This window comes from Temnothorax nylanderi, unplaced genomic scaffold, assembly GCF_030848795.1.
Source record: "Temnothorax nylanderi isolate EJ_2023f unplaced genomic scaffold, tnyl_v1.0 TNYL_tig0265_pilon, whole genome shotgun sequence".
Lineage (NCBI taxonomy): Eukaryota > Metazoa > Arthropoda > Insecta > Hymenoptera > Formicidae > Temnothorax > Temnothorax nylanderi.
This window is the reverse complement of record NW_027249327.1, coordinates 26,757-40,931: the sequence shown is the minus strand read 5'-3', so window position 1 is coordinate 40,931 and position 14,175 is coordinate 26,757. Positions and strand designations below refer to the sequence as shown.

The window sequence follows — 14,175 nt, the reverse complement described above, 5'->3', positions numbered from 1 at the left end:
TCGCGAGTGATCGCGATTGTCGCGAGTGCGAGATGCGAGATGCGAGATGCGAGACTTCGGCGGCAGGCCTACCAACCGCCAACATTTTGCGAATCGCGCCCGCGTCTTTCGATTTTTTATCCACCGTTTTCTTTTCTTTTCTTCTCTCGCGACAATGGACGTCATATTTCTATTGTGATAATTCTTGAGAAAATTTAAAACTTTTCCTTCAATTCGCGAATGATTAACGTGACAAAACTGACAAACAATTACCAGCGATTTTTCGCGCTTGTAAAGCCTTGTGTACACGATACTAGAAATCGGTCCAAGTTCTCGGATTAAATTCTAGCATCGTGGACACAGGCCTTTCAAGAACCGTAATCGACAATCGACCCCTTGGAGTCGATTCTGTGTATCTTGGGACGAGGTGAAAATTAAGCCTTGTGTACACGATACTAGAAATCGGTCCGAGTTTCGATTTAAGCCAATCAACTTGCAGCTCTTACAGAAAAGCAGCAGTTTCATTGGCTTACAAATGTGAGGAAATTCACTAGAGAATCTACAATTTCATTTGTCGAAATCTAGTAAATCTGTTCACTTTTGTAATTTTCACCTCATCTCAAAATACAGAATCGACCTCCTTGTTCGCCGAGCGAACGGTGGTGGCGCTAGCATCGCAGTTCGTTTCCGGTGTATACCGGCGCATGTATACGTCGCTGTTGTCGTCGTCGTCGTCGTCGTCGTCCGCGGTCCAACCCCGACGGCGCTGTTAAATTTTTATCGGCGCGGCGCCCGCTTCCCTGCGACACTGTCAAGTGTCACTTCACAAGTCTGCACAGGGCACAGGTCGCGAGTCGCGAGGTCGAGACCTGCCACCTGGCACCTGCCACTCTCTCGTATCTCTCGCATCATCTCGCCGATTTCTCCTTGCGCCTTGCGCCTGCGACTCCTGCGAGTCTGAGGTGGTCTGCGGTTTGACGCCGGAAGTGCACGGTGCACGGTTCACGGTTCATCGTCGTCGCGTCAGCGTCAGCCAGCGTCAGCGGTCAGCGCGGTCAGCCTCGACGTGCGTCTTCGCTCGTTGTCGCCGTCGGAGCGTAGGAAAATGGCGACTGCCGTGCCGTCGCGATTCGCCGTCCTCAGCATCGAGGACGACGATTACAAGCCGAAGAAGACGCCGAAGAACGCGACGGCAAGCAAGACTAACGCTAAGAATAAGGGCGACAAGTCGAAGCAGCAGCAGCAACAGCCGCAACAGCAGCAGCCGAACAAAAAAAAGCAGAACAAAGTACGAGTTGTGCGCCCATCGTTGCGTTTTTGTTTTTGATTAGCCGGCGGAACGGCCGGAAGCCGGAATCCGGATCGTCGCGGCGCGGCGCGGCGGGAAATCGCGACGTTTCAAATTCTTTCGACGAGGGTTATCATGAGCTTTTTTTTCCTTCGTTTTAGGGAAAAAAGAAGAAAACGAATAACGATGACCAGCAGTGGGAACAGTGGAAGCAAAAAGATACGATGGTAAAATATGAATTTTTCACCGAATTATGTAAGATTTATTTATCAGATAGCTCTTTTCTAACTTTATTGCTGAAACTTGTCACTTGTTCGAATATGTGTCTTACAAAGTATTTTTCGGTATTTTCTAGTTTGTTATTTACTTAGAGTTAACTACAAGATGTACGATGAAAAATTTGAATGAATTTTAAGCCTGCAATTTTATCTCGATATAGAGAGTGCAAGAGATTTAGGATTATTTTTAATTTTCCATTTGTTTGTAATATTTGGTAATTTACATATATATATATATATATATATATAACTTGATTTGTGTTTATAATTTTTTGTCCTTACGTTATATTCAATTACGGATTACCTTAAGGCTGTCGAGGAAACGTTCGAGCAAGAACTGCACCAAGCCATCCTGCTGTCGAAATTGGCGTACGAAGAACAATTAGTTAGCGTAGCAAAAAATGACAAAGAGCAAGAACAAAATAAAAAATCTGGTAAAAAGTCGAAAAAGGCAACTATGTCGTTGGAAGAATTTAATAGCATGGGAACGAGTGTGACGGTAGCACCGTTAACAAATGAGCCTGCTGCGGATAAGTCGAGAGGTATGATTTTGTTAAATAGCTTGAGAATGAACAGAAGAATTGTATTATTAATGTGAAAAACAATTTTTTGACTGATAAACTGATAAACTGTTTGTCTTTTGCAGAAGTAGATGCGGAATTCTTTGAGAGGATAGAGAAGGAGACGAAAGAAGAGATAACAAAGGGAAAAGAGAAGGACATATTGAAGGCCAGATCAAATAAAATCGACGATGATATAACGTTTGCGCAGTTAAGACTGGAGATAGAGAACCGAGATGAGATAATCAGCCAAGTGAGGACCGAGGTGCATACGCTGAAAGAAGAGTTGACACAAGTTAAAGAGAGAAATAAAAAACTTTATCAGATATTGTCACACGGCGAGAGTAAGTATCACATTTCTACGGTATATATCGATCTCAATACATTAGTGGTACGTGTAAACTTGCGTTATTTGCAACTGTCTCTCTTTCTTTTAGTGAAGGATAAAGCGTCGGTATTGGCTGAAGTAGCAAAATTACAAGAGATACGAGACGAACTAACATCCGAGGTAGCTTCTTTGCACGCTCAACTGGAACAAGAAAGATCTAAAACACGTACATCTAGTGTAGATGTAAAAACATCTAAACAAACTGTACGTTCGATACGTTGTTTTATCGATTTTTCTTTAAAGGTATTAGACAATTTTGTGCTTATCGCATCTTACATATTTCAGAACAAGAAGAGGCCGGCCAGTGAAAATGCCTAATTCATTTTTCACGAAAAATTACCATTGTGATCAATTAATTTTAATTAACGATGCATATTGATTAAGTATCAGTTCGAAAAGAAGGAACGTTATATATGCAAAGAGAAATTTTAATTTCTCTTGTATATGCAACATACGTTATATTTGCTCGTAAAAATAAGTTTAAGATACGCCAGATAGCAGTTAGCTCGATCGTTCCGCGAATGTATATTTTGAAAGTAGAATTACAGCCTACAGTGTTGACAGTTTTTCATTTTTGTTTTTTAGAAGACCGTAGTTTGTTTTTATGTTGTATATTTCTTTTCTCTTAGTAAGTTCGATAAGTTTTTTAAATTTAAAAATACGTTAAAGAAAGCTCTGGAATAATGTTCGCTAAAGCTCTTCCAAAAGATTTCGTAATGTATCATCTTCCGAATACACATCCGTGTGAATATAAATAATATATATTTATATTCATATATACACACACACACACAAACGCGCGCGCGCGCGCACACATGTATGTATGTTGATTGATTATATATACAACTTAAAATATTTTGTAATAAAATATATATTCTACACAATGCTATGTTAATCATTAATCACTTTCGTTCCTTTTACATTTTTGTATGCGTGTATTAATATACAACTGTCTAATTGGTCAAATTGGTGTAACAAATTTAACATTATTTAATGAGTAAAGAAAAACTTGTTCATTATTGATTTAACAAGCGTTACGCTATCTCATTGTGTAATTTTTTATAATTGCGTAGAACTGACTTTCTTCATAAATCTTAATTTTTTACCTTGTCCGATATATATCTTTATATACGAAATTGTATGAACTTATTACATATTTTAATTCGAAAAACAAAGTTTAATAATATTTGTGTATTTTAAATTTCCACTCCAAGGTATTATTAATATCTAAGATTAGGAGTTGTTGTCTTATATTTTTCTACGTTACCAAAATATATTTAGTGCTACGAGTTAAATTTGTTGAACATCGCAAAATTCAAATTAAAAAAAAAGACGAACGTTTGTAACTTTTGTTGTAAAAACTATACGAGTTTTATTAATAAGCGTAATGTGACGTTCCACGTTAATGTCCCAATTTTCGAATTCAGACAATTTTGTTTCTGCCCTATGTAATCATCGTCATCTCCATCTACCAATTTCCAGTCTTTTCAACGATTCCAGTGGGCGGCGCTACGCCCATTCGCTACGATACTAAGCTTCATCCGGATTATACGTGCGGTTGCGCATTTTTATGGATATTTTTTTGTTCACTTTTTCTGCCTCGAGTTATTCCGCGTGAATTTTTTTCGAGCTCGCTCCCGGCAACTTCAACATGCAGTTCGATACGTTACACCTCACGTTCCGATTCTTTCTTTCTTTTTTTCCCCCCTTTTTTGTACGGCTTTGCCCCATTGGTTCTCCAGTACACGTAAAAAAAGAGAATTTTCGTATTCCACGTTAGCTTTTATATGCATTATGAACTATGTCTCGTACGAAGAGAAGTAATTTGTTTTATTCTTGATTGTTTTATCCGGACGATAGAAATTATACGTAATTAAAAATAATTATGTAAAATCAGGGGAACATGCATTTCGTTCGAGCATCTTAATTTTCTATACGCATACTACATAGGAAGCGTAAATTGGTCTTTGGCGTAAAACGTTTGCTATTTTACTGAAGAAATGTGACGATCGCTATCGCTTATGACGAGTCAATCGCGAAAATGACGAAAATCGCGATAATTATGTTGGAGAGGCCGCGATTAATGCGATGGTTTAATTCTGCCCGGAGACCGATGCGGGTTGGCGACCTGGACCCGGACAGGCGCGTCCTCGGTCCTCGTCTCTTCTGACTGAGATCTTGACCAATAAAAGGGGCATTAGCGCTAAGTGGACGCTTCGCCTACTCGGTCATAGTCGTGTTTGTTACGCGAGAGCAAGAGGGTGACAAAGATAGGAGGGACGCGTTTATAGCGACAGATATAACTGCCATTTAATTTGCGATAGCTTTCGCCGATATGTCTTCAACTTTTAAGAAATAGAACAGAAAGAGATGACAGAGATAAACGCGCGTGATGATTCGTACACAGCTAGAAGATACATTTAAATTTTCACTAGAGATATTTTATATATGTATAAATAACGATTCAAAGCTTAAATTTTATACTTTTTGTCATCAAGCATTATAGCAATTCGTTAAATGAAATAGAAAGACTCGCTGCAAGCAAACGTTTGGAGTGTGTAACAAAGCTAGAGCACTCTCTATAAGATTCAAGATTAATCCGTTGATCCTTTCGTTCTAAAATAATTAATTGCCGGAATAGACAATCCGGCATTCACAATAGGACAGTTGCGCTTTCACTTTACCGAAAGTAAAAAGTTGTTCTTTAGGATAAAACGCGCGACTCTCTCGAATCCATCGCTGTTGCAGAGGGAGAAAGATAAGCGTAGGAGAGAAAGGGGAAAGAGAGAGAGAGAGAGAGGGGGGGAGGGGGCAAAGGAGAAGAGGGACACGGTTGACGGTGGATTGAGGGTTTTAGGACGCGCGACGGTACAGGGTACAGGGGGGTGACAATGGAGATTCATTATCTGACAGTCTATTGTCATTCCTGCGGGCTGAGATTTTGCTCAAGCCACGAGTACGGCGAGTACCGAGGCATTACTCTACTCGGATATATATGTGTGCAATGTATGTAAGAGGGGGAGAGGGTGGCGAAATGTAATACCGCCTCTCTTTAAAAATAGTCGCGTTTGTTGAAAAGTCGGAGGAGCTGCATTTTCTTCCACGCCCAACGGCAACGCGATAGCTTATCTCTCTTTACCTTCAAATTCATCCACGAACGAAATTCCATATATTTTTTTTTGTTATCGCTTATCGCGACGGTGACTCGCACGTGTTATAAGCTGTTCAAAAATCCTTATTACAAATTAATTATTGTTAAGGATTTTATTTTACAATTATAGTAACAATCGTCATTTCTCTTTTCAGAGTTTCGACTTTCTATCTATATTAATAAAGGTTTTATATTTTAGATGGATTAGTTTTGAGATTGCAAGTATATATATATAACAGAAAAAATGAATAAGTCAAAAAAAGTTGTTAGGAATGCATGAATGTGTCTCGTCCGAGTGCATTTTTGCGCAATTCTAGACGCTTAATGCTTCTATCTCTCTTTAGCGGCCAACCATACCGTGTGTGTGCACGTATGTACTCGTATATATATAAATAAATTAACACAGAGGCGTCGAAGAGAGATTACGTATCTCAAAGGCAATCGCGACGTTGTTTACCGGATATGCGTTATCCGAGATGAGATGTGAGAAACAGAAAAGACGAACGGAAAATTAATACGAACATTAGGCAGGAAAATTAAGGAATCGAGGCGGTGCGGCGGCGCGGTGCGGAGGATTCTCGGCAGAGGTGAGAGGTGAGAGGTAAGGAAAGGAGTCTCGTTGTCACGACGTTATTCATCCCGTGTGTACTTACATAGACATCCGCGGTGTCATTAACGCTCTCCCGCGGATGTAGCGGCGCGCGCGCCAAGTGTGCCCTTTTTGAGCATATTGATGTACATCGTGCCAAGTGAGCATGAATTTATACATATAAAATTCAATTTTTCTATCGTACTTAATAGAATAATAAAATATTTAATGTAAAAGAACTTGTTAACGAGATAATGAGGATGAAAAATTTTGTTTACCATGATACTTAATTCTTTTATTATTATAATTATGCCTATTAAAATAACAGAATTTGGCGCGAGACACTACCGTGTCTCTTGATATTGTATATTGTATATTGTATAATGTATATTGTATATATTGCCAAGCGGCGAAATTAAGACTAATGAGGAAAGTATTTCTGCGCCGCGAACGAGTTCCCTACTAACGACGGAAATGACGAACTTTCCTTTCCGCAGGATATAATGAGATCGTGCGCGCGCGCGCGAGATGGTCGCGATCCGGCGATCGATGATCCGCATGATACACGATTCTCTCGTTCGATCGAAATAATATCCGAGAGGATAACTCGTCAAACTCGTCACCTGGATTCGTATAATTCGATACAATCAGAAGCGAAGATATGCCCCGCCGCGCCCGCGCCGGGATCTCGGCATTCTCGGCTTGTGGCAAGGACGCGACGTCTGATTCCATATCTATTTTGCAAGATGCAAGAGCGGCTCATCTTCTCGTCGGGAGGAAAAGAAGAAGGAGGGGACAGTGGTGCAATTTAAAGATATGATAATCGATACGATGCGAATTTACATCGTTATTTTACGGGAAATATTTGTATTTGTTGTGTACGAGTCACGAGTGACGGCATGCGGCATATCGATTGAAAAAATTCTGTTACAAGTCTATGCCTATGGAAAGCTCGTAATAACTAATAAACTCATAAACATATATACATATAAGCTCGCATATTTTGTGTAACCTTACACAGTCTCTCATCTTATAAAAGATCTTATAAAAGTTTAAGATAATGGAATAGAGTTTTCGCGAACAGAACTTGTTTGACTTTCGAATTCGGTTATGTCGAAGAAATTGTTCTTTGATTATTTCGCTCGATAAATGCATATCTTTCAATCTGTGGTATGTAATTTTGGTTACTCGATATTGTTTTGTTTCAGTTCATCGATATAATTCCTCAATGGTAGTAGTTTAGGTCGTTGTCATTGGAGCAATTATAATCCGTATCGTCGCAGCAGTAGCCATAACCCATATGCAGACCTCTGAATATGTAATATGTCACGCGTCTGATTACATCGCTAATTGTAAGATCAAGCAGATTCCGCACGATGTATCAAGCGATCAAATCGCGTTCATATTCAGCATATCGTTCGGCAAATTGGCGTTTAAGACAAGATACATCCCCGCGCGAGATACACCTTGCTCGCCGCGCGCGGTTTATCGATGGTACGTTATTATCATAAGCTTCCTATCCTTCGATCATCGCGTATATCGACAGAAAGTTTATTTACTTATCATCTCGTATAAGAGACTAAAGAGTGCTCAAATGCGCTGTCACTTTTATTTGACGGTAGAGGGTACTCAAAAATATCGCAATGGTCGGTTTTTCATGTTTGGACGCTTTTACCTTTATGATTCCCCGCGCTTGTTAAGGAAAACGAAATTGTTTCGCCATAAAGTTATAAGGCCAAAACGGTCGAGAAAGAAGACGTAAAGAAACGTAAAACGCGTCATGCGAAAAGTTTTGCCCCGTTTCTTCGTGGGATCGAGCAACTTTGATTCCCGCGATTCGAATTCGAATCGAGGGGGTACTTTCGCATACCGAGACCGAGGAACCGAAGCCGAACCAAGGCCGGCCGCCGCGCCGCGCCGCGCCGCGCCGGCCGGGCCAGCGCCGCGGCGCGCGGCGCAGCGCGTCGCATTGTCGCATATGTGTCCGCCTGTCCAAGCCAATATACTGTCCAGCCGTTCATCGATGCACGCAGCACGCGCACGCGAAACGATTAAAGTTTTACAAGTATCGATTCTATCACGGCGCTAACGTTGACAGACAGAGGGATCGTCAAAGAGCATAATAATTACTGCGAGCCCGTAGAGAAGAGGCTCAACCCTTTGTTCTATAGTCATTTTACGAGAAGGGGCTACCCGCGCTGGGGGATGCCGCGAAGGGATCGCTCACGGTTAGAGAGCATCCGTTTCAACCGCACCATTATGTAATTGATCCGAGTCTTTCCTACGCGATATCGTACGCGTTCGTACTTTCGCGTTCGAACGAATCTACCCTCTCGTTTGAAAACGTCGCGAAAAGGGAAGCGAGAAAGAGAGAGAGAGACGTGATTTTAGATATTTTGAGATAATAGTGAAATAAGGAGATTCCTGTATACCTATCGATTGCTAGAGGAGGGAGCGTGACTCATCTCTCTCTTCTTTTTCCATTATTCCAATTTATTAATCAGTTTTATTAATTTTAAAAAGATTGAAGGCGCTTTCCTCGCTATGCGACAATTTTGCATTTGTTTATAAAGATATATATAGTTAAAAAGTCCAGAGGTATCTTTGACACACATTTGCGTCGAGTGTCACGCGAAAGATTTAATTTTCAGCGTAATTTAATTTTTCATTTTTCGCATTGACATTTGATAGCGTGCAAATATAATTTAGAAAATCCGCTCATTACAGAGATCTTTTTGCGCATTCGTACGGAAAGGGGAGATTGCGTTGCATCATCAGGCGCGCGATTCCCGAATTCGCCGAAGAGTCATAATTAACAGAGGTCGATGCGTGTAACGACGGACACAATTAGAAAATGGTATACAGCGCGGATTCCTTCTTTCTGCCTGCTCCCGCCACCCTTCCCGATATAGCGCAATTAATGCGCGCCCTCCATTATTCATTTTCGTTTATATATATATATTCGTCGCGGCGACGCAGGGGAGGGGAGAGGGAAGGACGGCGGCGACGGTGCGCAATCCCCGAAAAGACAATCAAACGGGAATTATATCACCAGTCCGCAAGTTTGCCCTCTCCTCGCGTGTGCGCGCGCGCGCGCGCACGCACGCACGCACGCACACACACACACACACACACACATATTACACGAGGTCACACACAGCCGCACTCCGCGACGGTAGATATTTAATTAAAGTTGTTTGCGCGACCAAGTTCGGAAACTTTGGGGATAACTTACCGTCCGGGAAGCGGCACACCCCGAGGAAGGGGATCGCGTTTAATTGTCCCCACATTAAATGCGTCCTTTGAGTTATGCTCGTCATCGTGTCACCGGAAGTCGCTATCGAGCTATGCATTACTGTGCCGCGCCGCAAAATTTATTAATGCCGGCGTCCAATTAATTCTCTCTGCTTCTGCTGTTCGACCGAATGGCAGATATCGTTACGGATAAATATAATATAACATTCCATTTTTTACACACATTTTCCGGGCCCGTATACCGCCGCGTTTTGTGCATCTTACAGAAATTAATTCGAGTTACTTTCTACAAATTTCACGTAATATTCGTTCGTAAAAATCGCTGATTACTTCTGGATATGCTGAAAATAAATTCTGATACATGTACTGCTCGCGAAGGAAAGAAAAAAAAAAGATTCGAAGGGGTATAAGGGGGGACGAGAAGAGAGACAACGCGATGGCGATACATTCGTACGGCGCGACGCGGCGTCCTGAGAAACGAGAGGCCACGCGAGATCGCGTAAACGTATTCGTGTCAAAGGCAGCTCCGGTCGAGAGTCGAGACCCGAGTTATCCTCCGTGACCCCACTCTGTCATCTCGAACTTACTTCGCCTCCTTTCAGCCATCGCAGCCGCGGCTGTTATTTCATACGTGACATTCTACCTTCCGCTTCCCTCGAATATTCCATCGAGATTCTTTCTCGCCGTGCGCGTGTGTAAAATGTGAATTACGTTATCGAGCAGACGTTTCGAGAGCGGATGGATCTTTATTCCGAAACAGGCGGGCACAAATTAAATTTATACATGAGTATTGTATATTCTGCTTCTACTCTCTGGTTCTGGTTCTCTCTCTCGTCGCGTAAAAAGAATATTTTTTCATAAAAAAGATTTTATCTACATAATTGTAAGATAAATGACAGATTTCAAAACTAACCCGCGTAAATTGTATATCGTAGATACATTGACGGTTGGATTGTCAGGAAAATCTCTGTTTCCACAAAATCCGCGTATTATATAATATGTATAATACATACCATACATACGTACATGTTATTTGAATACTTGGCGAATGAATAGATATTAAATCGCGAGGTGTTCACAGTTGTGCTTTATTTCCGTAAAAAAGAGAAATTTTTTGTCACGGTAAGTGTACATAGTGATGAGAAATGAAAGATTCAAGTCAGTCGCATCCTTGAAGTGCGACCGCGAATATTTCGCGCTCTTTCGAAAACTCACCGAGATAAAGCCTAAAGCTTCCGTTATGCGTCGCGTTTCCGTGATATTGCTCGTGTGTTTGTTGGAACGCGCCGAGGTCTCCGAAAGTCTATCGCGGCGCGACGCGACGCTCCGAATTATCGCGTTAATACATTATGATTATTTGATCAATTAAAACGCAAATCTGCATCAAAATCTTGTCCGATACTCTTGAAAAATGTTTGTCCGTTAGTCCGTTTTATTAATATCAGATTATAGATTATATCGTAATTTACTCTTTTTGGCACACGATATCTCGCGTTATTCGCTCGCTAATTTCCAAGTAAATTCTTCTAGGATGGAGCAATAAATACCTTGTGACGATATTACGTGCGAAATATTATTTTTGTAATATCAGATTTATCCATATAACGTTAAAAAAAACGATATGCGAAAAGGAGGTAGCTATTCGCATTTCGTAGCGAATCTCCATCTCTCTACTCTTTATTTAATCGAGTGTACATATTAAGTTGTGAAAATTTCTTTACTTGTATCTTCTTACAATTAGTTTAAATTGCAATAAGAGAGCTTCACGTCGCTAATTTCTAAATAAATGATTACAATTGAAAAGTTTCCCTATACTATCTCTGGATAAACGCAGTCGCGCGCGCATTAGTGATATTTAAGGATCGCGACGGTCGAAGCGGCTTCGAGCTCATCGCATCTCTCGCACCGGAGGGCAAAGCGGATTCGCAGGACGCGTATCCGGCAACCTGTCGACAACAAGGACCCAATGTGGGAAACGCGCGGTAGGGCTGGAGGAGGATTACGGCCACCCGCGCCGTGCGCCGCGCGGGTGTCGCGCACATGATACGTACGTGTATATGTATGTACGTGTATGCGTACGTGCGTACGTACATGCGTGCGTGCGCGTGGGTCGCGTTAAGTGTAGCGTAGCTCTATGATAGAGAGTTCTCACCCAGGCTCGTTCCATCCACCCCCGTTCTCCACCCCCCGCGGGGCGCTTCTGCCCCCTTCCAGTGGCGCGCGCGCGCGCGCTCGTCCCCCTTGCCGCTACCATTCCCCGATCCTGAACCGCCCCGTGTCGTCCCCCGACGCCGCACCACGTCATCGCTGTCACCAGGCTGGCAGTCGCATCGTATCGCAAACAAAAGACGAGCGAGCGCGCGCCACTCATCGCTCGCGCTCGATGCGACAGCGAGTGACGTCCCCCAGCATCCTCTGCCTCCCCCCTTTGCCGAGCCCACGGTTGCGGCCACCCCCGTAAGACCCCCTCTCCTCTTTCGCCTCTCTCTCTCTCTCTCTTCCCCCCTGCTCTCCTTCTCTCGCGTGACGATTCATCCTCATCGCTCCAATTCGCACCCTTCTACCAGACTCGGATACAGTTGGACGGAGGAGGAGAGACAGGCACGATTGGAACACCGGACCGACAGAGACGGCGTCAGAGAGACTACCATTCTTCCATCTACTCTGCCTCTTCCATCCGGTCTCTGTTGTCACCCCCTCGACACTCCCTTCGATGCTGCCGTTGCCGCTGCCGCTGCCGCCACCGCCACCACCATCGCGTCACTATACCTCTTCTCTTTCGTGGCTCTACGGTTCCTGCCTGGTTGTCTGTTTGCTTGTCTGCCTGCCTGCCTGCCTGCCTGCCTGCCTGCCTGCCTGCCTGCCTGCTTGCCTGCCTCAGCCTGCCTCAGCCTGCTTGCCTGCCTGCCTGTCCCTCAACTCTCCCCCTGGCCTACTCTTCAAGCTTGATTCTCCCGCTCCTCCCACTCCCCTTCCTCTCTCGCTGTTGCCCCCGTTTTCGCTCGGTTCTCTTACGCTACCCCCTTCCTTTCGTCAAAACCCAAACCATCGGCGACCACTACCATCATCGTAGTCACCCACACGCCATGGCAGGCTCCAGCTCCAGGCAGGCGTACCGTACAGCAGAGCTATCTGTTGTTATCACCAGTTATTTGCATCCCTTCGTAGTCGGAGGGGCGGCCGCCACTCTCTACCTACCGTTCTGCCTGCCGCGAGAGAGGACGAGTGGTAGGCGGAGACGGGGAAGGAGGGGACGTGAGAAGCAAGTGGGTGCGGAAGTGGGAAAGAGAGAGAGAGAAAGAGTGAGAGAGAGGGTGAGCAGGGGGGACTTGAAATTCTCGGGAGCTTTACTTCCCGGGAATATTACGCATCCCGCTGCGAGCTCTCACTGCGAGCGCGCGACTCGAGTGATTCCTCATCTCTCACCCTTTTCTCTTAAACCGCCTTCTCCTCTCCTTTCCACTCCTCTCTCTCCCGCGCGCCTCTTTTACGCGCCCTCGGTGCGCGCGAAGCGACAGATGCGCAACAACGAGGATAAATCTCGATTAGACGAGCGCGCGCGGCCGTCAGCCGGCCGACCGAGAATCGAGAGCTTCTGGAGAGGCTACGTATTGTAAATTGTAAGTTGTAAGAATGAGCTTCGACGAGGAGTCGACGTGATTCGCAAGAATCACTTTCGACATGGACGCATCTTCAAGCTGGACCTCCCGCGCGTCTCTCTTACGTTTTAAATACAAAGCCCTCTTTGAAAGCCGTATCTTTGCTAGTTTTTTTCCGTTCTCTTCATCGTTTCGACATACCCGACATACACGACGTACCCGAAGAAAGATTTACGCGAGAAACATCGACATTTAGATGACGTTTAATTAAGAGATATTTAAAGTGGTCTCACGTCTCACGCCACAGAGTTTCTGATTTACAAGAGCCGGTCGTTAAATGCACATTATCACGGAATAATGCGTCACCCTCGCTGAATCGTGGCTCACTAAGCTCGGATTAATTCGCGAGGGTATGGATTTATGGATAGGGAATGAACGCGATCGGACTTTCGACTCTTGGGCGCGATGTCGCGCGTCCTTGAAAGACAGCGTTATCGGGAGAGGCAGAGGCGGCCAATGATGTCCTCAATTTTCGCACGCTGCGAGTGAAGCTGGAGAGGAGGAGAGGAGGGTGCGAGGGCGGGGATATCAAAGAGATCTAGCCTGTACCTGTATTGTACCGAGCACCCATATCGGTGAGAGACGCTCTCAAATTCCACCTACCGGGGCTTGAGAGAAAGAAGGACGGTCGAGAGGATAGGAAAGAAGACTGGGCGGTAGGAGAAAGAAGATGGAAAACCGAAGAAAGAGCACTGCAGACGAATCGTCGGTGTTTAAAATTCCCGTGAGACTTGGCGGTTTCGCGCTCTCTTCGTTTTGCGAGAGAAGACGGCTGATATCGGAGGCCGGCGTTGGGGAATGCGGAAAGGGAGCAGATTGGGGTTGCAGGGGCCGACCGAAAAGGTGTGGTGGTGGCGGCGATGGCGGTAGCGATGGTATTGAGAAAGCTGGGAGAAGGGTTGCAGTCGGGGACAGATTGCCGCGGGGACAAATAAGAGTGTGTATCCAGTCGCCGACGCGCGACGAGGCGAATTTCGGGCAAATTGTTTCCCCTGCGCCCTCCCTCTCTCTCTCTCTCTCTTTCTCTC

General features: G+C 44.3%; 1 protein-coding gene across 1 annotated transcript; it reads left to right on the top strand.

Moving 5' to 3' along the window:
- The first annotated feature begins 667 nt into the window (after positions 1-667).
- LOC139780169 (G kinase-anchoring protein 1) lies at positions 668-3,377 on the top strand. The gene is made up of 6 exons (XM_071718694.1): positions 668-1,267; positions 1,429-1,494; positions 1,856-2,087; positions 2,192-2,449; positions 2,543-2,697; positions 2,779-3,377. The coding sequence occupies exons 1-6, from the start codon at positions 1,085-1,087 to the stop codon at positions 2,809-2,811; spliced, it is 927 nt and encodes a 308-aa protein (XP_071574795.1). The 5' UTR covers positions 668-1,084; the 3' UTR covers positions 2,812-3,377.
- The last annotated feature ends 10,798 nt before the right edge of the window (positions 3,378-14,175 follow it).